General features: G+C 56.6%; 1 protein-coding gene across 1 annotated transcript in view; it reads left to right on the top strand.

Moving 5' to 3' along the window:
- Positions 1 to 2,259: 2,259 nt before the first annotated feature.
- The window catches only part of LOC119109430 (uncharacterized protein ZK1073.1-like), a 28,045-nt gene continuing 5,593 nt past the window's right edge, over positions 2,260 to 24,711 (top strand). The window contains 8 exon segments of the mRNA XM_037233043.1: positions 2,260 to 2,572; positions 5,770 to 5,820; positions 7,753 to 7,816; positions 12,519 to 12,636; positions 14,648 to 14,858; positions 17,011 to 17,088; positions 18,925 to 18,936; positions 19,838 to 19,956. Coding sequence (XP_037088938.1) covers positions 2,423 to 2,572; positions 5,770 to 5,820; positions 7,753 to 7,816; positions 12,519 to 12,636; positions 14,648 to 14,858; positions 17,011 to 17,088; positions 18,925 to 18,936; positions 19,838 to 19,956 — 803 coding nt within the window. The 5' untranslated portion in view covers positions 2,260 to 2,422.

The raw sequence follows: 24,711 nt of genomic DNA, 5'->3' as shown, positions 1-24,711 counted from the left end.
CCCTGTTTGGCACCGTGGCCTCTAACCGACACAGGAACCCCTTATTGCGCCAGGGACTCCGAACATTGCAAATGGCAGACCCCGGCTTCCTTTCTGTCGGGAAATGGGTCTCAAGGGCTCAGACGTTTGGCCACACATGAGCTGTTTCGTCTTGTGGCGACTTCCAGACAGCTGCCGACGTGCGTATGCCTCGCGCCTTTGCGGCTGTGATCGGCTGGTAACCAATATCGCAGTGATATCGGTTTCACCCTGCAGGTCAGATGTACCCTCGTATTCTGTCATGTCATCGCCACACACCAATAAGTTAGATATTGCTGAAGCAAATGACATTCGGGACATGCTTACTCTCGTCCCAACCAGTACTGTAGCCTGCTGACACAGGTCGCCACGTCGATGAATAACGAGTGATCTCCCAGTGATTGGCCGTGCTGAAAAGAAAGCGGATGCTCGGTGTTTCCTATAGAAAGCGATAAATCTCAGCTCGTGTTTTGTGGCCGACTGTTATTTGGCCGACTGTTATTTCAGCGTTGTACGTTTGATATGTTCATCAGCCTGGGCAAGCTAAGGAAGTGAAGACTGCTCTCATGATTCTCATCGACCTAGGTATGGGGGGGAGGGGGTAGGCTTGTTTACGGGAGTGCCCCCCATTATGCACTGACGTGATTCGTTTACTCTTGAACGTATGGATATCGATTTGTTACGGCCCTGAGGGATTTAGCCGCTCGTCTGGGACGCCATCTCGTGGCGGTGTTTATCGTTAGAGCGACGGTTAGTTTATAATGACGAAATGTGGTCCAAGGCAGCTGATGTTCATGCAGAGTTGAGTTTTTATGCATGAATCACCTGTGCGTGAAATAGTTTCGAAGCCGAAGTGTCCAGAAACCCTCAAACATCGCGCCTTTATGCGTGGCTTGCTGTTGACACGTCTCGTCTCGGGCCCTGTTCTTCACCCGCATTCAAAAAAAGAAGAAAATGGTGAAGGATCCTCATGCGTAAAAATTCATCACGTTGTATTTGAATATTTATCGATTAACATATTGATACATATTTGGTGAGTGAATATATTTAGGGATAAGTAAAACGTCGCGTATTTAGTGAAACGTCCGGTAAAGGCATCTTAATGGTAGGGAGATGTTTCGACAAATTCTAGGAAACGTCATTGATACGATCGCATCTTTGAACGCCCATTACTTTTCATGTTGCCGCAGCACAACCTCAGACGATTTCCCCCTCCTCTTTCCTCCCTCCCCCCTCTCACAGACACTCCCACTCTGTGTGTGGTCTCAGCTGCTAGTCAGCAGGCAGGGCTCTCTGATGAGAAATTGGCTTCATTGCTTTCAGCACTGCATACACTCAAAGCCCATTTGGAACGTTTTTGAACACGACACAAGTCCATCACCCGCGAAGGTCCTGCACTATCCGCCAATCCGCTGCCGGACCCGCCGAAGGACCATGTTTTTATTCATCGCGACGCTGTTTGGATTAGCGGTTCCGGAATGCCAGCAGCGCGCGTGCAAGCGCCGGCGCGCTGGGCGCGTCGTCAAGGCCAGGCGTCGGCCCGCTCCAGCCAGTCACGTGGTGCGCGGCACGCCCGGCCGGCGGGGTCACGTGACGTCTGGCCGACCAAGCCGTGACAAGCCCGCCGTTCGCGCGACCTCGCACATACGAGGCGGGCTGGGGCTCGGGCCGCCCAGGTGCGCGTCCGGCACTGCCACTGGCGGTGGGGCTGACACGCGGCGCTCTCGTGCCCGAAGGCGACGGGCCACGCGGCGGCCGCCGGGCAGCGAGCACGGCATTCCCCCACTTCCTCCCGCCGATTGTGCGGTGGGAAGAGAACCGAGAGGCTTCCTCTGACGTCGACCGGAGGCCTCGGGAAGAGCGACGGCTGCTACTGCCGGGGCAGCGCTGAGGAGCTGCCGCTCACAGGACTGTGGTTCTGGACTGCTTCAGCGGCAAGAGGTGGTGACTTGTGCTGTCCAGCAGCTGCCGTTCGAGGACTGTGCTACCGCACTCCTGCGGCGACGGAAGGCGGGCGCCGGCGCGGGAGAGTCGGCGCGTGCCCTGGCGGGTCTCCGGGGGCCTTGTGGCCGTGACTTGGGTTCTGTTTGTGCCGCGCTGCAGCAACACGCGCGACCCGTGCCGGCGCCGGCGCCGCCCGGGGCCGCAGTCTGAGCGGCTCGGTCGCACCGGCCGCCGGCGCTGGCAGCCGCCAGCCGGGTGCCAGTGTCGGGGTGTGTGGTATCGCCCGGTGTACGAGACGCAAGACGCCTCTGGGCGGCGAGTGGCCGTGCTCGGGGACGTGGCGAGCGCCGTGTCGCGTTTTGCGCCGACTGTCGCGGTGACAGCGGGCTGTCTCGTGCTCCCCCGCCACCGCCGCCTCGTCTCAGCAGCGAGCCGCCAGCGTCGCCGGGTGACCGTCGCCATGGAGGAGTCGCGGCGCAGGAGGATCCCCATGCTGCGTACGGGCATGCCCCGCTCCATCTCCGAGGACTTGGTCGATGACAGCCAGTCGGAGGACGAACAGCCGCTGTACGAGGACAACCGGCCGGCCGTGTACACCTTCGTCGAGTGGGTGAGGACGTCGCGACGACGGACAGCCGATGGGCGCGGCTCCCTGGCCTTTGGGGGGGGGGGGGGGGCATCGCCCCGCTGCGCCCACCGTCCGCCGGTCCAGCAGCCATGGTCTGCGGGGCGTCGCGGCGCCGCCGGCGGACGCCCTCAGTCGTCAGCCGGTGGAAGCTGGCGGTAACTTCGTCACGACAGCGCCCAGCTGGCCGCCGAGCGGCTGGTGACAGAGAGCCGGCAGTACAAGCTGGGTGCATCGGTGCCTTGAACGTCAGGTCGCGTGACGAGAATGGTCTGGTTTCTGGGCGCTTCTTGGGACTGTCGCGAAAGTGTAGGTAATCGAAGACTGTGAATTCGTGATCAAAATTACGTAAGTTGTTAAGCGCATGCGAGGAACATTATTCGTATAGATGAGACAGTAGCAATAGCCCTATGCCTGGGAGATTATATCTTCATTCTGGGTTTCCCCGAGGAATAAAGCTTTAACTGCTGTCTTATCTTTGTGAATTTATGATCGTTTGAAGGCGGGTTTACGCTTAGCATAACCTTTTCGCCATTGTTGTTGTCAATGGGGCTTTACGGCGCAGTCAGCAGCCCAGGTTATACGGTGTCGCCCGTCTCTCACCTTGGCGAGAAGGGTGGACACCTCGAGCACTCGAACCCCGTGCCTCTTCTGGTTTTCCAGCAGTGAAACCCCTGCGCTAGCGGCACCCAGCATTTTGTCACTGTCACCGTGACCGGTGAGGCTGTGGTCCGAAGCGACCTTCTGCCTCGTTGTTGTTGATGGGGTTTTAGGGCGCGCCGGCTACTGAGGTCATTTTGCGCCCATAACAACTAAATGACGACCTACGTCTGTAAATGGCTACAAATCCTATATTGGCCCGGTGTCCTAGCTCTGACACACTCACGGGTCAGTGCTCTGTTTGCTAGGTAAACACCGCCATTGTGAACTCCAGGGACCGGCGTCACTGGAGGACGCTCCCCGAACGGCTACCTGTGACGTCACAGGTGGCTACGCCACACACGAACGACCGGAAGTTCAAAGTGTGGGGCCTGGCACAGCTGTCTGTGACGTCACTGGGAGCCGTTTTGTCGATGAGGAGCGGGCCACACCCGAGTGGTATGGCTCTTCGGCGCAGTGCCTGAGTAACGGGGCACCTGCAGTTACTTCGCTTGGTGACGGGGCGTGACGCGTAATGTCTGGTCGCGCCGTTACATCGGGCCGGCCGAGGCGCTGTCTCACGCGAGCCAGCGGCGTGCTGGGGCCGGCGAGGGCGCCAGGTCAGAGGGTGTCGTGTCATCGGTGTCTCAGGCGCACACAGACTGACAGCACGTGCTAATGCGTCGGCGTGCCATATCCTTCTCCTCCTCCCCCCCCCCCCCCCCCATACGCACCCGCAGGCTGACTGGCAGGGCCGAGCTGCCAACAAGTCACCCGTTTGTCCTGCACCACTGACGACCGTGGAGACACTGCGTACTGGACGCAGTGGGCAGGCAGCAGGCAGCTCTGTCAGCAGCTCTGTTTCGCGGCAGGCAGCTCTGTCAGCAGCTCTGTTTCGCGGCAGGCAGCAGGCAGCTCTGTCAGCAGCTCTGTTTCGCGGCAGGTAGCAGGCAGCTCTGTCAGCAGCTCTGTTTCGCGGCAGGCAGCTCTGTCAGCAGCTCTGTTTCGCAGCAGGCAGCTCTGTCAGCAGCTCTGTTTCGCAGCAGGCAGCTCCGTCAGCAGCTCTGTTTCGCGGCAGGCAGCAGGCAGCTCTGTCAGCAGCTCTGTTTCGCGGCAGGCAGCTCTGTCAGCAGCTCTGTTTCGCGGCAGGCAGCTCTGTCAGCAGCTCTGTTTCGCGGCAGGCAGCAGGCAGCTCTGTCAGCAGCTCTGTTTCGCGGCAGGCAGCTCTGTCAGCAGCTCTGTTTCGCGGCAGGCAGCTCTGTCAGCAGCTCTGTTTCGCGGCAGGCAGCTCTGTCAGCAGCTCTGTTTCTCGGCAGGCAGCTCTGTCAGCAGCTCTGTCAGCAGCTCTGTCAGGGCCGGGCCCAGCCGTGTCACCCGACCCACCGTGTCGCCTTCACCCGCCCTTCTGGCCACGCCGATCGATGACTTGAACGCCAGTCCACCTGACCAGAAAAAGTCGTGTTTTCGACCGTTTAGGCTCTGAGAAGAAGTGCAAGAAGTGTAGGCTCTGAGTAGAAGTGAGTTGTTGCGCTGGTCTCGGATTAAGCTGGGTATGTCAGGGGAGCATTAACTTTTTTCGCAAACTTATCATCAGCGGACAGGAGCGGAAATCTCTCGCAACTAACACCAAACAACTCTAGATCGTAAAAACCGACGTCAAAGGACGATCTCGATGCACCAGTGGCATGTCCGCAGGATGCATCGCTGAGTGGCATTGCCAGTGTTGCTGCGCTCGTCGCCGTACAAGCAGTAGCACTTCCTCTGACGTCACGGATGCGGGCCGTGCGGATAATGGTAGGCGCGGCCGGCGCGCGGTGCATCCGTCGGCTCGGGTTTTGCCGCCCGTGCGCCGCGTCCCCGGCGTTTTGGGACGCGCGCCACGTGAGTGGGCTTGTTCCATTTGGCATTGGTGCAGTGCCCCCTTACTTGTGGCTGTCGACGAGTTCCCTGCATGTCTGACACCTGGCGTTCAGAGCGCGGTAGCGTGGTGCCCGGTCCAGTCGCCTGGTGTCGGTGATGTCCAGTCGCCTGGTGTCGGTGATGTCCAGTCGCCTGGTGTCGGTGATGTCCAGTCGCCTGGTGTCGATGATGTCCAGTCGCTTGGTGTCGGTGATCTGGACCAGGTGACTTGCGGTCCGAACGCCGACATCGCGTGCATTTCTGGTGTTCTCCGACGGTCTTGAGACGGGCAGCAAGGCTGTTCCCTTCAGAACGAAAGGTCAAGCTGACATTACATCGTTCGGCAGATGCTGGGCGCTTGTTACCTACGTCCGCCAGCATTGGACACTTCACTGCCTTCTGCCTGCTGGCAGGCTCTATTCGACGGCAAACATGCTTGGGCGTGGATGACTTCGACGCGAGAGGCTGCGGTTTTCGGGAAAAAAACAAGATCGTGGTGCCCATTGGGGCCCCGATTGGTCTAGGTGGACTCAAGTTGATATTCCAGAACGGTCCAGGCATATGTAAAAGTATTTCCCTTTCTTAACAGTTTGATTTCGCCTTATACCACGACTGTGTCCTAATTGTTGTTTTCCTCTTTGCAGAAGCACGTGATTGACACCAAGAGCTGCGGCCCGCTGACGGTCTACGTCCAGGTAGGTGTGCTGGCGTGGCGCACTGCGGCGTGCTGACGGTCTACGTCCAGGTAGGTGTGCTGGCGTGGCGCACTGCGGCGCGCTGACGGTCTACGTCCAGGTAGGTGTGCTGGCGTGGCGCACTGCGGCGCGCTGACGGTCTACGTCCAGGTAGGTGTGCTGGCGCGGCGCACTGCGGCGTGCTGACGGTCTACGTCCAGGTAGGTGTGCTCGCGCGGCGCACTGCGGCGTGCTGACGGTCTACGTCCAGGTAGGTGTGCTGGCGCGGCGCACTGCGGCGTGCTGACGGTCTACGTCCAGGTAGGTGTGCTAGCGCGGCGCACTGCGGCGTGCTGACGGTCTACGTCCAGGTAGGTGTGCTGGCGCGGCGCACTGCGGCGTGCTGACGGTCTACGTCCAGGTAGGTGTGCTAGCGCGGCGCACTGCGGCGTGTTGACGGTCTACGTCCAGGTAGGTGTGCTGGCGCGGCGCACTGCGGCGTGCTGACGGTCTACGTCCAGGTAGGTGTGCTGGCGCGGCGCACTGCGGCGTGCTGACGGTCTACGTCCAGGTAGGTGTGCTAGCGCGGCGCACTGCGGCGTGCTGACGGTCTACGTCCAGGTAGGTGTGCTGGCGCGGCGCACTGCGGCGCGCTGACGGTCTACGTCCAGGTAGGTGTGCTAGCGCGGCGCACTGCGGCGCGCGGCGCGGCAGGCAGCGGCCGGGCACTCCCGTCCAAGGGTCGGAGCAGCACGAGCCCTGTCTGCGGAGAGAGACGCTAAGTCGGATGACCCGGCCTGGCGGGCCCCTCTGGAAGCAAGGACGCCATGTCGGAGCGTCTCCAGGTCCGACTTAGTGTCGATCAGTGTCATTTCATGCAGGCGACGTTTGGATCCCTTCATTAGAACAGCACACCTAAACAACCTGCCGTCTGCCCGGAATAAAACCCTTTTGAGCATATTAAGCAAGAACGAGTGAAATCCATGCTGGCAATGCTCAGTCCTGACTGTGACGCATTAAGCGGATCAATCTGAACGCCAGTAGGTGCAGTCGTGCGCTCAAAACGAGTCTGCGCCGCAGCCGCTTGATGCAGCCCAGTACACGGGACAACGAAAATTGCATGACCCAGCTACGTACACAGAGACAGTTTGGTATGCGGATACGTCCACCCAACCATGCGATGCAGTCCAGTATATGGGAGTGTCCGGCGCACGAAGTTCGCTCTGTATGCGAGCTTCACTGTCATTAAATGTCGTCTGGCGTACGCGGGAGGGTTTCATTTGCTCTCCAGGCACAATATATGCAGTCTCGTGAGCGTAACGGACGTAAGACAGTGTCACTACCGGACGTAATCGTGGACATATAACGATCCAATTTCACAACCACAAGGTGCAGCTATACCTGCGCGGGATAGGTCTACTCCACAGTCACGATGTGCAGTCCCATGAGTAGAGCGAATCAACGTCGCAGACACCAGGTGCAGTGTTGTACCTACGTGTTTTAAGCCACTAGGTGCAGTTTTGTGCGCGGATTGGACCACCATTGTAGCGACCAGACGCAGTTTTGCACGCGAGCGCGTCTTCTTTACAGCCACCGTCTGTTTCTTACTCGGAGCTGGTTCGCTTTACAACCATTTGTACTGACTATCGTTGTTAAGAGAGTTTCTGACGGATAGTGCTCATCACGCATAATTGAAGAACTTAAAGATTACATCGTCAGTTCCACAAAATTTACCACATTCGCGGAATATGTCGGTACTATCAAACGAATTGACTCCTTAAACTGAGTGTTTGGCGGAAAGGGCCCGTAAGTGCGACACAACGCAACCCAGCCGCAGTCGGGTCGCATATTGACTTTTAAGCACTGTGTCACGGATGAACCAGCGTGGCTGGGGTTGACCAGGGGTGCAGCAGGGTGACCGTGTGCGTTGTCTAACGTGTGTGACCGTTGCAGGGCGATGTCTCGCTGCAGGACAGGAAGGCTGTGTTTCTCACAGTGCACGACCTTGGATGTAACCGTAAGTAAGACGGGGCTGTCGACGTCAAAGGCCATTCGGTGTTTACCAACCGTACACCACGGCCGTCTGGCAACCGTACACCACGGCCGGCTGGCAACGGTCGTGCGTCTCGTCAGCTGGACGCTATTTTGGTGTAACCGCCTTTCCTTTGTAGAGTTTTGGTGCAATTCTTCCTTTCGCACATCGTTTCTTTTTGTGTTTACGGCATGGTTGCCATGGCCGGTTGCCAACGTACGCTCAAGAGGCAGCGTGGTTTTTCGCGATCCCCTTTATCCAGATGGCGCTCTTTGTTCGTTGGGGCCGTATCTCAGGCTGTGGGTTCAGCCGGTGTTGCCTCTGATGCCCGCTGTACCTGATGATCCTGCCCCTGATAGCATGAACAATGCCAACATATTTTGTGGTGGTTTAGGTGGGATATCATCTTTTGGCATGGTGACGTGGTTTCTGAAATCGTTGCGTTGGGTGACTGTGACTGAAATGTAATGCCGTGAGTTTGACATAGTTTGTGGTGAAGTGTCATTTCGTGAGTACAAGATATACGGATGATTGCCGTCTGATTTGAAAATAGGTTTACGACTTAATCATCAATGTTGCGTGTCTCATATAGCGTCGGGCCCTTTGCAAGCAATTGTCCTTATCAACGAACCTGTACATTTCTGGAACCGTGTGCCTATGAACAACGCATAGAACGAAACCTTGGCATTTTTTTCAAATTAAAAGCTCCCTGTAAGACCTTGGTACGTCCTGAATGGGAAACGTTTTTCACATTAAACCTCCCTGTAAGGCCTCGACACGTTCTGACTGAGTCTGCGTCGAAGCCCTTTTCAAAATTCAATGCTCTGGTGATGTATTCATGTCGAAGCCTTTGGGATATTTTAAAAACTTTGAATGGCTTTTATGTCCGCCTTATCATATTCGACTGCTGTAGCTTGGCTGCTTCTCGCCGTCCGAGACTTGTCAAAAGAAGTATTCCACATTGATATGGAGCTTTAAACTGAAGCAACCGTCTTGAAGACCTTTCGCTGCTGTTCACAATATTGTCCGTCTTAAGACCTAAGCTCGTCTAGTTTTTTTATCTACACGCCACTTGGCATTCATGGCGTCATAATGATGCCATTCAAATCCTGTCATCCCCTAAGCCAAGCGGCGACCAAGGCCAAATAGATATAATAGTCGAGGTGTTCATATCTGGCATTCGTGAGCACGATTTCCAGATATAACGGCCGTCAACTGGCTTTCAATAAATTATGTACAAGGTACGATGACGTAATCAAACCATAACGCATTGAGGTGCATACTTATTAAACAGAGAATTGTGCTGTCTAGAGCTGTCTTTTCTACTTAAAAAGGATGCCAATATTTATAAAGGACCTTGATTCATCATATCTGATGCTTGCTTCAATATCTTCAAATGTGAAACATTCCCTTTAATACCAGCTGTATAAAATCTGATACGCATCGTCGGTGACCTAAGGCAATATTTCCATCCCATTCCGTTGCATTTGATGCCCAGGCGTTTGATGGTGGCTATTGCCTAAGTGGCCGCTGGGCGGTAAAGCATAATGAGATGCTAGATCAGTTTTCTTAGTTTCTTAATTCTTACTTTGATTTTTGGTCGCTCGAAAAATGCGAGTCATGTGCTGCAGCCGGGCCGCGGGATGCTGATGCCCCATCGTGTTTGACGCCTTGTTGCTGACTGACAGGCGCGATACAGCCATCATAAACGCTGACCCATGATAGGGATATGACACGTGCCGGTTAGGCCTCATTTAACCTGTGCAAGTGCGGGTCTATCGTTCGTTGCTGGGGGCCAGTCCCAAATTTTCTCGCCATTGTATGATCAAATTAAACAAGCAGTGATGTTATCGCCGTCTGAGGGGGGGGGGGGCATGCATACATATTTATGGTAACACACACACACACACACACACACACACACACACACACACACACACACACACACACACACACACACACACACACACACACACACACACACACACACACACACACACACGCACGCACGCACGCACGCACGCACGCACGCACGCACGCACGCACGCACGCACGCACGCACGCACGCACGCACGCACGCACGCACACACACACACACGCGCACGCACGCACGCACGCACGCACGCACGCACGCACGCACGCACGCACATATATATATATATATATATATATATATATATATATACATACATATGTGATGTGTGTTTGGGTCTGTCTCTGTCTTCATTAGTGACCTCTCCGCCTTCCGTTCTCTCCGTCCGCCCCCCCCCCACACCCGGCAGTCCGCCTACAGCAGCTTGGTGATTCGATGCGCCTCTAGCTGCGGGGTCCCCACATTGATTAGGGGACGGCTGGGACGCCGCGGCCGCTAGAGGTCCGGTTCCCATGTCTGCGCTGACTCCATCCGCCAGCCAATCACGTCTCGGTGGCCAGCTGACTGGCGCCTCAGCGCTCACTGGCGACGCGCTCTCTCTCTCTCTCCCTCTCTTTCTATTTCTCTGATGCTGAAAAAATTTGTCGGCTGGAACCGTGTTATGTTAAAGACACAACGTTTTAGTAAAGCGACTGCTCAACAGGTCTTAAAAAACCAGTGTGGTAACGGTAGGGCAATTTGTAATAGTCTCAAAGGCATTAGCAACAACGCAATTAGGAATGGTTACGATTTGACAGCCGGTATGAATTAATGGCTTGCAGTAGTTGAAGTTGTCGTTTGTCCTCATGTCATGCGTAATTTAACAACATATCAGATCTGTATCACACCGTCCTGTCAGAATTAAGTGGTGATGTCGTATTTCGTATCGTGTGGTTTGTTACTGCTGACGTCTCATGTGACAGGAATGTCGGGGTCGACCCCACTAGGAGGGCATCCCGTGACCCGCGCTCGGCCGGGGAAGTTGACTTCCCCCTACGTCTTTTTTTTAGCACAGCTCACGAACAAACTCTTGGAGCAGCATTGAATTTTTAGCGCCCCTTTTATCCATCAATTTGACATCCTTTGTGCAAATTAGAAGCTTTTATATGTCGAGGTCAGTGACCTAGATCAGGTCGAAGAAGTCAAGTGGTGAAAAATTGATCACGTACAGTTTTTTTGTTTGCTTTATTTCCCATTGCTCAAACTTGCGATAGTATTACAACTTGATATTACGTAAAAGTTGTATAGTTCAGTTTTTCAAAACAGGTGAGGTCAGTGATCTTAGTTCGGGTCAGTTTTGCCATTTTTCGTAAATAGTTCGATAAAGGCATGTGACCGAAATACCAACCCATATATGTCTCCATTCTCTTCGTTTTTCTCTGAGGAGAAAGGCTACTGCTACTGTCTTGTCTGTCACATTGTTAATGAATTTGACCAAGTCGACCTCAGCTGACCTTTAGGTCTGCCCAAAATGGCATGTTTGTGTCTGGAATGCTTTCGTTCCACAGCTGCACCTAAAGACTTAATCTAAGCCAGAAGCACACTGTGAAAGAAAGCAAAAAACTATCGTTCTTGTAGGCCACGGATAGACCAATGTTGATCGGTGACATAACGATGAACGGTGACCACGACTCTTGTGGGGGAACAGAATGGTCAGAAAGGACTCTCCACAGTCGTAATGCTTACTTCTGCGCCCTCATTATCCGTCCGGACGCACTAACACGGGCTCAGGGGGAGGTCAAACTGACCATGGCAAGCTAAGTATGGCACCACATGGAAACAGCGGACGTCAAACATTATCCACCCCACTCAGTCCCCCCCTCCCCCCGTCCCTCGCAGCCATCAGCCGGCAGCGCCACCCCAAATGGCTGCCACCCCAGTGACTGCGCAGGCGCTTCCGTCACCCCGTTAACAGCAACGGTTGCTATTACTTCGCAGTCAGATTGTCGGCATTCGTGCTACCGTACCGTGTCGTGTCGTGTCGTGTCGTGTCGTGTCGTGTCGTGTCGTGTCGTGTCGTGTCGTGTCGTGTCGTGTCGTGTCGTGTCGTGTCGTATCGTACCGTACCGTACCGTACCGTATCGTACCGTAATCGAACTATATAATAACACACTTAACCATGTCGTACTGTATCATATCATACTATGTCATTTCATGTCATTCCACACAGCATCTTTGTATCCGTACTTTGAGTTTGACACTTTTTTTGGTCGTAACTGACAGATTTGTTAGATTTGTATCTTGACTTCTTGGGTATTTTGGTGTCTGACGTCATAGTGTTGAACGAACCGAACGTACCGAACGTTGCTACGAAGCCAATACTTGAAAAGCCCTCCGTGGGTTGATTTCAAATGCATACAAATACAATGCAAGTAAAAATACAAGTGCAAACATAACTGCAAGCACGCCATTACCGTGTTACACCTCTGCCAGGACCTTGCTCTGATCCTCCACACGGTATATCTTACGCTCGCCAAATGCTGTTTGCAGTTCTCGAGTAGTTCCCCAGAGGTTGGTAGTGCCAGCGGGCCGTGAGGTGACATATTGAGCATCGTGAGCCTCCAGTGGCTGCTCAGTTGTGTACGGGCTGTCTGCGCCGCACGCCTGGAATTCGGTCAGCTGTTGTAATGCATTTGTTGTTGCTGACTCACTCGCGAAAAAGAAAAATAAAGTGCCGACTAGGCTCAAGGGGCCACGACTCAGATTCTGACTGCGAATTTTGCTTGTGACTGCGGTCCATGTCCATTGCTCATGCCTGTTCGTGAACGTTTCCAGACACGTCCTTCCATGACTTTGTGGAGCACCCCGTGATGAAAGATATCAAGGAGAGGTCAATCTTCATCCACGTGGACCTGCCGGGACAGGAGGATGACGCCCCCGACCTGCCCGATGAGTGAGTCGGCCGGCGACATCATCTCCGCACGAGGGTCTGATGGCTTGTATTACCCCCGACCTGCCGGATGAGTGAGTCGGTCGGCGACATCAGCTCCACACCATGGTCTGATAGCTTGTATTGCCCCCGACCTGCCGGATGAGTGAGTCGGCCAGCGACATCAGCTCCGCACGATGGTCTGGTGGCTTGTACTGCCCCCGACCTGCCGGATGAGTGAGTCGGCCGGCGACGTCAGCTCCGCACGAGGGTCTGGTGGCTTGTATTCGCTTCCTGGGGTCTCCATCCGCCTTTTTTACGCCCTTAACACAGACCTGCGTTGAGGGCGCCGTGTCAGTTCCTAAGATGGCTGCAAAATGACCTAGGCCGTTGGTGCGCCCTCTAAGTCCCAATGTCATCCCCATGATTAGGGGCAGTTCCTAAGATGTTCGAACGTCCGTTGTATACGGGTCTCTCGGATGTGACTCCAAGACATCCGCGCCAGAGATTGGGGGCTCGGTTCCCGCTGGCGCATCACCTGGTGACCTGCGTTGCTTGGTGGCTCGCTCCCCGGCGGCACCTCACAGGTGGCGTTTAACCGAGACCTCGGCGTACCGCGGGGCTGGGTGTCGCGCCTCGCTTGATCATCTGACTGCTGTTCTCCTCCCATCCCCCCACAACGCCATCAGTTGGACAGCAGCGCCGTCTGAGTCTGTGTCGCACCGGCCGGTGCTAGTGGGCGGGTCCCGCGTGAGCGCTGGAGATACCGGCTGACCGTCTGTTCATGGACCGCGCCGTTAATCTGCGGCGGTAGAGTGCGCCGCATCTGTCGCTGCCGACATCGATTAGCACGCGGCGCGCCCCAGCTGGCACGCGGTCACGGACGATAGCGGCGTATCACAGGGCACAGCGCGCCACACACGCACCGATCGTGTGGGCCGTCGGCTCGGACTGCGTCACGCACCCCGCGCCGGCGTACGGGCGCCGCTGAGCGACCGGGCGCGAGCTGAGTGGCCGGCGGAGAGCCCTCCGTCCGGGGCCGGTCGCATCTTCAGCGCCGACGCGTCAGTCAGGCGGGTAGGGCCGGTGCGCGCTCGCCAGTCGATAGCGTCAAGCGGCCGGCCGGACTAATGGCGCACCGTGTAGGCGGCCGGGGCGCGGCTCGGTCGAGCGGACACGCTCTGCCGAGCTCGGCCGGCACAATAGCGCGAGCTGTTGTGACGCTCCGCCGGCCGGCCGGGGTCATGCTCGGCTGGCCGGCTCCCGGTCAGCTCTCGGTCGGCTCCCGGTCAGCTCTCGGTCGGCTCCCGGCCGGCTCCCGGCCGGCTCCCGGTCGGCTCCCGGTCAGCTCCCGGTCAGCTCTCGGTCGGCTCGGCCGGATGGACAGGCTGGCACGGCTGCTGACGCTTTGCTGCGTGAACGCATGCAGAGTGTCGCTCGCACCACCGGCCTCTCCGTACCTCCATGAGTGCGGGATATGGAACAGTTGTCTGATAGCGATCGCAAAAACAGTGGCGACTGGGCGTGTTCCCTGATAAGCGACCGTCAAATACTTTTGCCGTAATCTGGGTGATTTGTTTCATGTTTCCGGGCAAGCTGTTGTTAGATATTTTTGTTATAGCCTAGATGGACGGCACCATTAAAACTGCACGCGATGAGCATCATTTAATCTCTTCGCATCGTCAGTAACAGCTCTCAATGCCACAGCTGTCCTTATGCTTCCGGTGTTCCTCCATGCCTTCTTGAGATTTTGGACAGAGAGTCTTTCAGCCAACATCCCGTAACAATTTCCATCCCGTATAAAGTTTGCCCGCCATGTTGGTTATTCTGCGTCAGATCCGTGGTTCTCCTGGACACCACGTGAGTGCACAGCCCTCACGCTGCTGCTCATGAACTCTGCAGACTGTACACCGTGAAACGCTCTGTCGGCGATGCTCTGTCTTTGTCACCTGTGCGGCCGATGGGCCCTGGGCTCCGCCGCTGGCGGTAGCGTCGGGGCCCGAGCTCTGAAGTGACCGCGTCGCGTGCGCCGCAGTTTCCGGTACCCGACCATGCAGCAGCTGGGCGAAGAGCTAGTGCAGGTGCTGGACACGCTGCAGGTCAAGATGGTGATCGGCCTGGCGGAGGGCGCCGGCGCGAACATCCTGACCCGCTTCGGGCTGGCATACCCGGACCGTGTTCTGGGCCTCCTTCTGGTCCACTGCACCTCCACCAAGGCTGGCATCATGGAGTACTTCAACGACAAGGTAGAGTGTGCGAGCCTGACGGCCACAGACCGGACGGGGGAGGGTGTGGTGGTGTGCTATGACTGGGTACCGCCAATGCTGTGGGGGTGTGCCTCCTGGGCCTCATTTTGGCGCCCGGCTTCCCAGTATGCTGGTCGTATGCTATCTATCGTAGGCCCAAACTGGTCTTTTGTGCGATCTTGCTATCTTCTCGCTTGTATTGCCACAGAAAATTACTTTTGAGCGCGGCTCGATGGTTTAGACTATAGCCTATCGCCGTCCGGCGGGGCCTCTCGCAGATCTAGACTACGGGCTATCGCTGTTGAAAGCAGACGCATGCTTACCTGTGTGAAAGGTCGGAGTCGACTCTGGAATCGACCAGGTATTCTAGCCGTCAAAGTCGAATTTCGTTTGAAAATGTAGGCGACTCAGGAGTAGACCTAAGTAGACCGTACTGGCTGAAAGCTCCGATTAGTTGGCCTGAATATAAATCTGAATACTATGTCACATTCTTCTTAGATCTCTTACAGTCTCAATGAATGAGTTACACGTTCCGGAGCCACATGAAGGACAGGTTCGGTCTGATATCCGATCGCTCCGGTCCAGCCTGCAGGTTGTCGCTCTCCTAGATCTTCCCTATAGTCTGAACTGCCGAGTATCACTGTCTGAGGGCCTACCGTGGATCCAGATTAGACAATCGCTGTCTGATGGTCCCTTGTTGGTCTGGAATACAGACCATTGCTGTCTGAAGACCGCTCGCTGGTCCAGACTACATTGTCTTAACATCAGCAATCGCAGTCTGAGGGCCGCTAGCTCATTCAGGCTGCAGATTGCCGCCGTTTGATAGCCGCTAGCTGATCCGGACTGCCTGCCGTCATTGTCCAGACTACAGACCACTCACTGGCCCGGTCCGTTTCAATGGGAGACGTTTGCTGCTTCAGGCTGCAGAGTTATGTGTGTGAGGCCCTCACTGGTCCAAACTGCAGACTGTTGCCGCCTGAACTCCCTGACCCACACCGTACACTGCCGCTCCGGAGGTCGCCTGCTGGTCAGGACCGCAGACTGTCGCTGTCTCGCCGGGCCTCTCGCTTGCTGCACTGTGAGCGGTGCATTGTCAGCCAGACCGGCTGCCGGCTTGTTACGGGAAGGCCGAGCCGGCGTAGCTCTGCGCTATGCAGTACGCAGCCCGCGGCCACGGCCGCCAGTTGGCGGGGTGCCAACTGCAGCCCGGCCAGAGATGGGGAGGGGCGCCGCCGCTGTATCGGGCCGCTGCGCGTGGTCCCTGGGCGGCAGGCCTGAGTGGCGATTCAGCTGAACTGATTGATGATAGCATTGGATTCCCTTGGAGATGTAAATTGCCGTCAAGGCTGTGCCGCTTCTTTGGGTTGACAGCAATGAGTTGGCAAGTACGACTTGCCATTGGACAATTTTGCGATATGGCCCAGATGAAGTCACGTTTTCTCGTGATGGTGTTTTCTTCCACTGAGTTAGTGCGTATTGAGCGTGTATTTAGCTTGTTGATCATTTCACTTTAGAACGGACTTATTGGTTATGCCGCAGTAGTCCCGTTTCGTCGGTCGGAATCGAACATTAATTTGAATGTGTGTGACATGCTGAAATCGATTTGAGCATGTACAAGTCATCACGCGCCCCGTGCGTCAGAACGGACTCCACCGCAGTGGTGCTGGGTGCTGGTCTGGCGTTGGAGGAGGGGGGGGGGGGGGGGGGGGGGCTGGGTGCCGCCCGCCAGCTGCCCCCGGCTGATGCAACACGCTCAGCAAAGAGCAACGCACTGCGTCATGTACCTGAACGGACCACCTGCGCCTGTTGATCGAACTAAGTGCTCGCTCATCTCAGCAGAAGGCATGCAAAGTAGCACTGCGTCAGCCTCGGTGTTGAATTCCATTTCTGGTTGAGTAAAATGCTCCTAAGGTGCCTTTTTGGCGCCGTTTGCACCTACAATGTGGCAGCCACGCCTACATCACGGATGAAGCGACTCCCGTCAACCTTTGCCAGTTTTGTCTTTCTGACAAACGGTGCCGCGTCTGCAGCATGCCAAATTCCGTACAAATTCCCTTGATGTCGTCGCTGTCACCCAGTTTCAAAACGCATCGCTACATTGTCGCAAAGATACTTTGTGTTGCCTAATCTGTTGATGATCTGTGACTTTCAGTTCATGAACTGGAAGCTGAGCTCGATCGGCCACCACCCAAGCGCCGAGCAGTACCTGGTGTTCCACCGATTCGGCAGCGTAAGTATCGTCGGCCGCTCAGGGCATTCGTTTGAACGTGTCGATGTTGTGAGCCTGGTGACTTTGGCTAAGTGTGGCTTTGTCGTGACGCGCTCGCGGTGTCTGTCGTCTCGTTGTCCTCATTCTGGGCGACGTTCGCGACGCAGGGTTTGTGTTTATCTAAACTGCGTTAGCTATTGTGGAAAAATAATTCAATCTTGTAAGCGCTGACGCTCGACCAAAGCTGTTACCACATGAGCGATGCGTTTCTCTGGTGTAATCGGGCTGTCGCAATCGCACTTCTTTTTAGATCGTATAGACATCGTGGGGTTTGGAGCAAAGGGTTTGCTGTTACCACCTCTACCGTTAGTTCTTTAAATGCTTCCCACTTCGTGCACATGGAAATATTGCGTTTCTACGCTTTTCTTCTTTCCTTACCTCAGATATCATATATTATCTACGAGGTACCCGCTTTCTGTGAGCTATGTCTCATGATTTTTTCTTTGGGAAACGTACGCTGTGCCGTCAAAGGCAAGTGCTGAACCGCTTACGTTATCTATAATGCCTGGCCATCAGCTACGTTAGCAAGCGAGCCTTTCGTGCAGTCCGCCAGAAAAACAAACAGCTTGTGCCTTGCTAATGCAAGTTTGACGGTGACACTGCTTTTTCAGCTCATTTTAAGTGCATTATCATGCCTTGCTGAGTGTGTTTTCGATAGGCCGCTAGCCTATGGTCCGATGGCCCATTTGCTGGCGTATATGACACGGCGTATATGACACGGCGTGTATGACACGGCGTATATGACACGGCGTATATGACACGGCGCTATTTGCCCCATGCGCTTCGTGACTACCTGCCGCTGGGTGTTCGCGAGGCTTACCAGCCTTGTGGCTCTGTCGACGGTTTGTTTTGTGTTGGCTTGCGCTGCAGCTCATTGTCGTATCCGTGTGTGCTAGTGCTGGGCACCGCCGCTGGCCGGTGTGGCCGCCGCGTGCGGTCGCTGTGGCACAGATGTGCCCTTGTCGTGACGCCGTGTCGCCGGGGCCCCTTCCCGTGGCCCATCTGGGGGGCCCGGGTCACTTCCAGCTGGGAGGGGAAATGTTGCCTACGCAAAGCACCCGGCTCTACATGGTCCGTCCATGTTAACACTTTGAACCCATACACAAGACTTTCCAGTGCATTCATCGATGTAGTTAGCCGTTGACCCTGCGTTCAAGCACATTGCTTCCTAGTACATTAATCAAAGTGGTTGAGCTTCTGTCCACGAGGGATTCTTGTGGATGGAGATCCATCCGAGGAGTTAAATCTTGGATCACGGATTCAAATCCCATCTTGCGCAAACGACACTAAAGCTCACTCACCGCAGGCTTCCTCACACACCTTAATCATCCGACGACGTAGCGCGGTGGAAAGGTCAAACCTAGTCGCTTGTTACCTGCGGCGGCTCCGCGGAGAGAGGCGTACCTGAATGTTGGAGCTCAGGTAGCCCTGAAAGTCGAGTCACTCCGGACAACACGGTCTGAAGACACGGCCCAGAGCCGCACGAACACCCTTACGGCTGCGACGACAATCCCGTGCCTGTCACGGGGCAGCCGTGTCGAAAATAGCCCGTCGTGCCCGTCACCCACCAGCGCACGGCCGGGCTACGAACACGCCAAAGGGCCGCGTCGTTCCACACCGCAGCGGGGTCGAGCCGGGCGCGTGCGGCGCATGAGTCGTGGCACCGAGCGCACCTCGCACTCCGCACCGCTCTCGGCCGGGGGCGGCGGTGTGCGGCCCGCACGGTCGCACCGCCCGCCACCGCCGTGGCCACACACTGACCACTGTTCGTGTTTTCTCTGTTGCCGGTTCCCGCAGACCCTGGAGGAGGTAACGTACAGCGGCCGGGCGCCCCGCCTGCCGCCGCATGGCTTCCACTGACGCCTGACCGGGGCCGCTTGTCCGTGGGCCCGCCGCGCCCGCCGCGTCCGCCGCCGCTGCTGCTGCTCGCTAGCGCTGGCGGTCTGGTCTGTCCTTGTGTGTCGGTGGTGGGGCGTAGTCCGGTCCCTGGCGCGGCGTCTGTGCTGACCTGGAGGGGGCGAGGTAAGGTCCCGGCCGGCCGGGCGGTGGAGGACGCCGCCGCAGCCGACGCACCACGGCGCGGCACGTGGTGCGTTTGGATCGTCGTGGTGGCATCGACGAAGTTGTCTTGCGCACGCAGACATGCAACATGGACATGCAACATTTTCAATCTGCCTTTTCAGAGGTGTTACTTCTGCCTTTTAAGGAACATGCGCGTTTGTTTTGTAGACATGCATGGTCAGCAAATATTTTTGTCACGAAACGCAACAGGAGTAGTATTGCACCGAGCATCTCCACGGAGTGACCACCGTGTGTGGCTACTTCAGCTTATAGAACGGAATAAAAGTTTCAGTATAAAAACGCTAGCAACAGTATAAGCAGCTAAAAAGCCTTTGCCACCAATCATGTGATTGGTCATTTATTGGGTGTAGTCCAATCGTGTCGTCAGCGAAAAGACCACTTCTTGTTTGTCTTAGCTGCATTTCAGCCTTCAGTGCTTCCAGATATGTAACTATTTCTTGACTGTCTTGTGAGTACCGACCGCGGTAATCGATGCTGTTTTTGAATTATTCCAAACAACACCAGCAGAATAATTTACATCAAAAAGTGAAATCTCACACGCTGGCAGCCCTAAGGCAATTGCAATCACGCATCCTCAACCAGCCTGACATTTCCATTCATCCACTGACGTCATTATGTGCGTTTCCAGCAACTTGATGGCGACATGGATCCATCCACAAGAGAGAAGCTCATCAAGGACTTTCAGCAGCGGCTGAAAAGCAAAATCAATGCCAAGAACCTCCAGCGTTTTGTTCAGTGTTTCCTTGAGTGAGTACAGTGCTTGCTGCTAGTAGATCCGGTGAATGAATGTCGTTATAGACGACACACTTGCGGTTCTGGTTGTGTGTGGCAAGCATTATACGGGTGAAAAACACCCTCTGTTTGTCTGCAGTGCACCTTTCTGCACATTCACGCTTATTCCCCCAACTTGAATTTAGTGACCAACCGCGAGCAATACACCCCTCCCCTCCGTGCGTCTTTAGAACGCCCGTGGCTGGTGCGCAGTCCGTCGACCTGTAGTGCTTCCTTCTGTCCGTTCGCGGTACGTCCCTCTATCCATCGGAGGCGCTACCCCTCTGTCTGTGGCATGTCCCTCTACATCAGAGTGATGCTTGGTTCGTCCCTCGGTCCGTCTGAGCGGCATTTCTCTGCCTGCTGCATGTCCGTATTCGATGCGACTGTCTCTCTGTCCTTTCGTGGAACTTGCCTCTGCGCTTTTGGTGCGTTCTCCGTGGCGCGCCCCTCGTGCTTGTCGGTGGCACGTCCCTCGTGCTTGTCGGTGGCACGCCCCTCGTGCTTGTCGGTGGCACGCCCCTCGTGCTCGTCGGTGGCACGCCCCTCGTGCTCGTCTGTGGCACGCCCCTCGTGCTTGTCGGTGGCACGCCCCTCGTGCTTGTCGGTGGCACGCCCCTCGTGCTTGTTGGTGGCACGCCCCTCGTGCTCGTCTGTGGCACGCCCTCGTGCTCGTCTGTGGCACGCCTCTCGTGCTTGTCGGTGGAACGCCCCTCGTGCTTGTTGGTGGCACGTCCCGCTGTTCGTCTGTGGAACCGCTTCCTGTCCATCGGTCGTCAAACGACGCTATTCGTCGATGCTTTCCGTGAATTTGGGTCGATGTCGCTCCGTAAAATGTGATGATTCAAATAGGAAGTACTCAAAACCCAATGTAGGTGAGCCCGAACGTTCAAGTGTGCCAGAGCAGGTTATTAAAAGGAGCCCTGACAAGAGCGTAGGGCTCTCCATTCAAATAACAATTTCGCAAGCCCATTGTGGAGGGCCCCCGGAAGATCGAGTGTACCCTCACAGGCTATGAGATGGCCTCCGACAGCGGCGTAGGGCCCTACATTCCAATACCAAGACCCAATGTGCAGGGCCCTCGAACAATCTAGTGTGCCCGAAAATGTGAACAAATGGCCCCCGAGAAGTGCGCAGGGCCCTCAGTTCAAAGAGAAAGTACCCGAGACACAATGTGGATGGTCCCGAACGATCGAGTGTGCCCGAGCAAGGTAGCAGATGGGGCCCCCGACAGGAGCGTGGGGCCCTCCATTCGAATAACAAATATTCACGACACAATGTAGAAGGCCCCTTAAATCATCGAGTGGGCCAGAGCAGATTAACAGATAGGACCCCAGACAAGGGCGTAGGGCCTTCCATTCAAATAGGAAGCACCCAAGACCCAATGTGTGACACCCAAGACCCCGGACGACCGAGTGTGTTCGAGCAGGTTGACATTTGGGGCCCCCGACAAGAGTGTAGGGCCCTCCATTCAGATAGAAAGTACCCAAGACCCAATGAGGAGGGCCCCCGAGCGATCGAGTGTGCCCGAGCGGGTTATCAAATGGAGCCCCGACAAGAGTGCAGGGCCCTCCATTCAAATAAGAGGTGCCCAAAACCCAGTGTTGACGACCCCCGAAAGATCGAGTGTACCCAAGGAGGCTATCGGATGGCCCCGACAAGGGCATGGGACCTTACATTCAAATACCAAAACCCAATGAGAAGGGCCCCCGAACAATCCAGTGCACCCGAGCGGGTGAACGGATGGGGGCCCCGATAGGTGTATAGGGCGCTCCATTTAAATAAGAAGTACCCAAGACCCAATCTGGACGGCCCCGAACGACCGAGAGAGCCAAGAAGGTTAACAGATGGACCCCAGACAAGAGAGTAGGGCCCTAAGTAAGTGACAGAAAACTTGAAGGGCCCTAGGCCAATGTGGATGGCCCATGAGTATATCGTGAGTGTGCCGGTAGGTTAAGCGTGACCAACGTGAAGGACCCCTGAGCTAACAAGGACGTCCCGGTATGTCAACATATGGGGCCCCCAGGCTTGAGTGTATGGAACATTTCGGGCACACGGAAAAAATCTGTGTGAGGTTCCTGATTACGATGAGTGTCCCGGCACGCTAGCAGGAAGGGCCCCAGCAACAGCGGAGGGCCCTCCGATCAAATGCAAAAAAAAAATCAAAGGTGACGTAGAAGGCCCCTTAACGATTACGTTGACCCGCAGGTGGACATATAGGACCCCCGAAGCAGCGTAGGGCTTCTGGACAGCGTAAGCGGTCTTAAGACCTCCAAATCGCCACTCTCTCAATCAGTGAATAATAATGTTTATGTGCTCGTGGGCCCTTCACTTTCTCTTGCAACTGTTCTTGGTCGCCTGTTCTTGGGCCCTCTCGGAACCGATGCGCCCCTTCGAGGCCCAACGGGGGGACCATGACCCCGTGGTAATGACCCCCCTCCCCCATAGGTGCGGGCCCTCTGGATTCGCCTCTGGTCTCCTTTACGTTTGTCTCGGTGTCCGATCCTACCCCTGGTTCACATGTGGCATACAAATGACCCATTGTGTCGCGTATATGTTTGTCTCCCGTCCGATCCTGCCCCTGGTTCACATGTGGCGTACACATGACGTATTGAGTCGCGTATATGTTTGTCTTGTGTCCGAGCCTGCCTTTCGTTCACATGTGACCTACAAATGACCTATTGTGTCGTGTGTATGTTTGTCTTGTGTTCGATCCTGCCCATAGTTCACATGTGACCTACAAATGACCTATTGTGTCGCGTACATGTTGTCTTTCGTCCGATCCTGCCCTTGGTTCACATGTGCTCGTCTGTGTGTATGCGCTACGCCTGTGTCCTGTTTATGGTTCACCTGTAACCTGTCCGCGATCCGCCTATGTCCCGGCTATGACCCCTTGGGTTGTGACGGACCGAACGCGGCCTGTCTCCGCGACATGTTTGTGTTGCATTTTGATGTCCGCCCCGTGCGCAGCCCTATCCTGGCCTCTCCCCTGCCTCGGCTGCTACCCTGTCCCGGCCTCTCCCCTGCCTCGGCTGCTACCCTGTTCCGGCCTCTCCCCTGCCTCGGCTGCTGCCCTGTCCTGGCCTCTCCCCCTGCCTCGGCTGCTACCACCGTCCCGGCCTCTCCCCCCTGCCTCGGCTGCTAACCCTGTCCGGCCTCTCCCCTGCCTCGGCTGCTACCCTGTCCCGGCTTCTCCCCTGCCTCGGCTGCTGCCCTATCCTGGCCTCTCCCCTGCCTCGGCTGCTGCCCTGTCCTGGCCTCTCCCCTGCCTCGGCTGCTACCCCGTCCTGGCCTCTCCCCTGTCTCGGCTGCTGCCCTGTCCCGGCCTCTCCCCTGCCTCGGCTGCTCCACTGTCTGACCTCTCCCCTGCCTCGGCTGCTGCCCTGTCCCGGCCTCTCCCCTGCCCCGCTGCTGCTGCCCTGTCCCGGCCTCTCCCCTGCCTCGGCTGCTACACTGTCCCGGCCTCTCCCCTGTCTCGACTGCTGCCCTGTCCGGTTGCTTCACTGCCTCGGCTGCTACCCTGTCCCGGCCTCTCCCTGCCTCGGCTCCTGCCCTGTCCGGTTGCTTCGCTGCCTCGGCTGCTGCCCTGTCCGGCCTCTCCCTTGTCTCGCGCCTGCCCTGTCCGGCTGCTGCTCTGCCCCGGCTGCTGCCCAGTCCGGCCGCTGCCCTGTCCGGCCGCTGCACTGCCTCGGCTGGTACCCTGTCCCGGCCTCTCCCCCGCCTCGGCTGCTGCCCTGCAGGCCGCTGCCCTGCCTCGGCTGCTTGCCCTGATCGGCCTCTCCCCTGCCTTCGGCTGCTGCCCTGTCCCGGCCTCTCCCCTGCCTCCGCTCCTGTCATGTGCGGCCGCTCCCCTGCCTCGGCTGCTGCCTTGTCCAGCCGCTGCCCTGGCCAGCCGCTGCCCTGTCTCAGCTACTGCCCTGTTCCGGCTACTGCCCTGTCCGGCCGCTGCACTGTCCGACCGCTGCCCTGTCCGGCCGCTGCCCTGTCCGACCGGTGCCCTGTCTGGCCGCTGCCCTGTCTCGGCTGCTGCCTTGTCCGGCCTCTCCCCTGCCTCGGTTGCGGCCCTGTCTGGCCGCTACCCCGCCTCGGCTGATGCCTTGTCCGGCCTCTCCCCTGCCTCGGTTGCGGCCCTGTCCAACCGCTGTCCTAACTCGGCCGCCGACTCGGCTGTTCCTCGAATTTGGGCCAGCTGGCCGGGGTGCGGCCCATCGGATTCGCAGCGTCATTGATCGGCCGCCGCCGGGTCGAGGGGGAGGAAGCCGCCAGGGGGCGGGGGGGGGGGGGGGGGCGGCTCGATCTCGCCGGGCTGGCGGCCGCCGCCGGCCAGCCGGGCCGGCGGCGGGGTCGTTTCTGTCTTGCCTTCCGGTGGTATTGGAAAAAGACGTCCTACTGTGGGCTTCCCGTGGAGAAATGGGCCGCACTTGCGCATCCTGTGCTATTTCTGTTCGTTTTCGAAGCGAGTTTCCCTGCCGCTGCTAATGCAATTGACAGGGAGCTTATCCGATGGGCGTTCATAACAATGCAAAGGCTCCGCTATTAAGGAAGGGCTACGGTTGCAAAACTACGTCCAGGACAATACAAAGGTTGTGCTATATGGAAGAGCTATGCTATAAAGACCATAAACATGCAAAGGCTTTACGACGTGCAGGAGCGGGGCGTGTTATGTAACAGGTGATAAGCTCGAGCCGCAGGCACTGTCTGACGTCATTCGATATGTGCTCTGCAGAACAT

This window comes from Pollicipes pollicipes, unplaced genomic scaffold, assembly GCF_011947565.3.
Source record: "Pollicipes pollicipes isolate AB1234 unplaced genomic scaffold, Ppol_2.1 Scaffold_7231;HRSCAF=8579_pilon_pilon_pilon, whole genome shotgun sequence".
Taxonomy (NCBI): Eukaryota; Metazoa; Arthropoda; class Thecostraca; order Pollicipedomorpha; family Pollicipedidae; genus Pollicipes; species Pollicipes pollicipes.
This window is presented reverse-complemented; position numbering and strand designations above follow the sequence as displayed.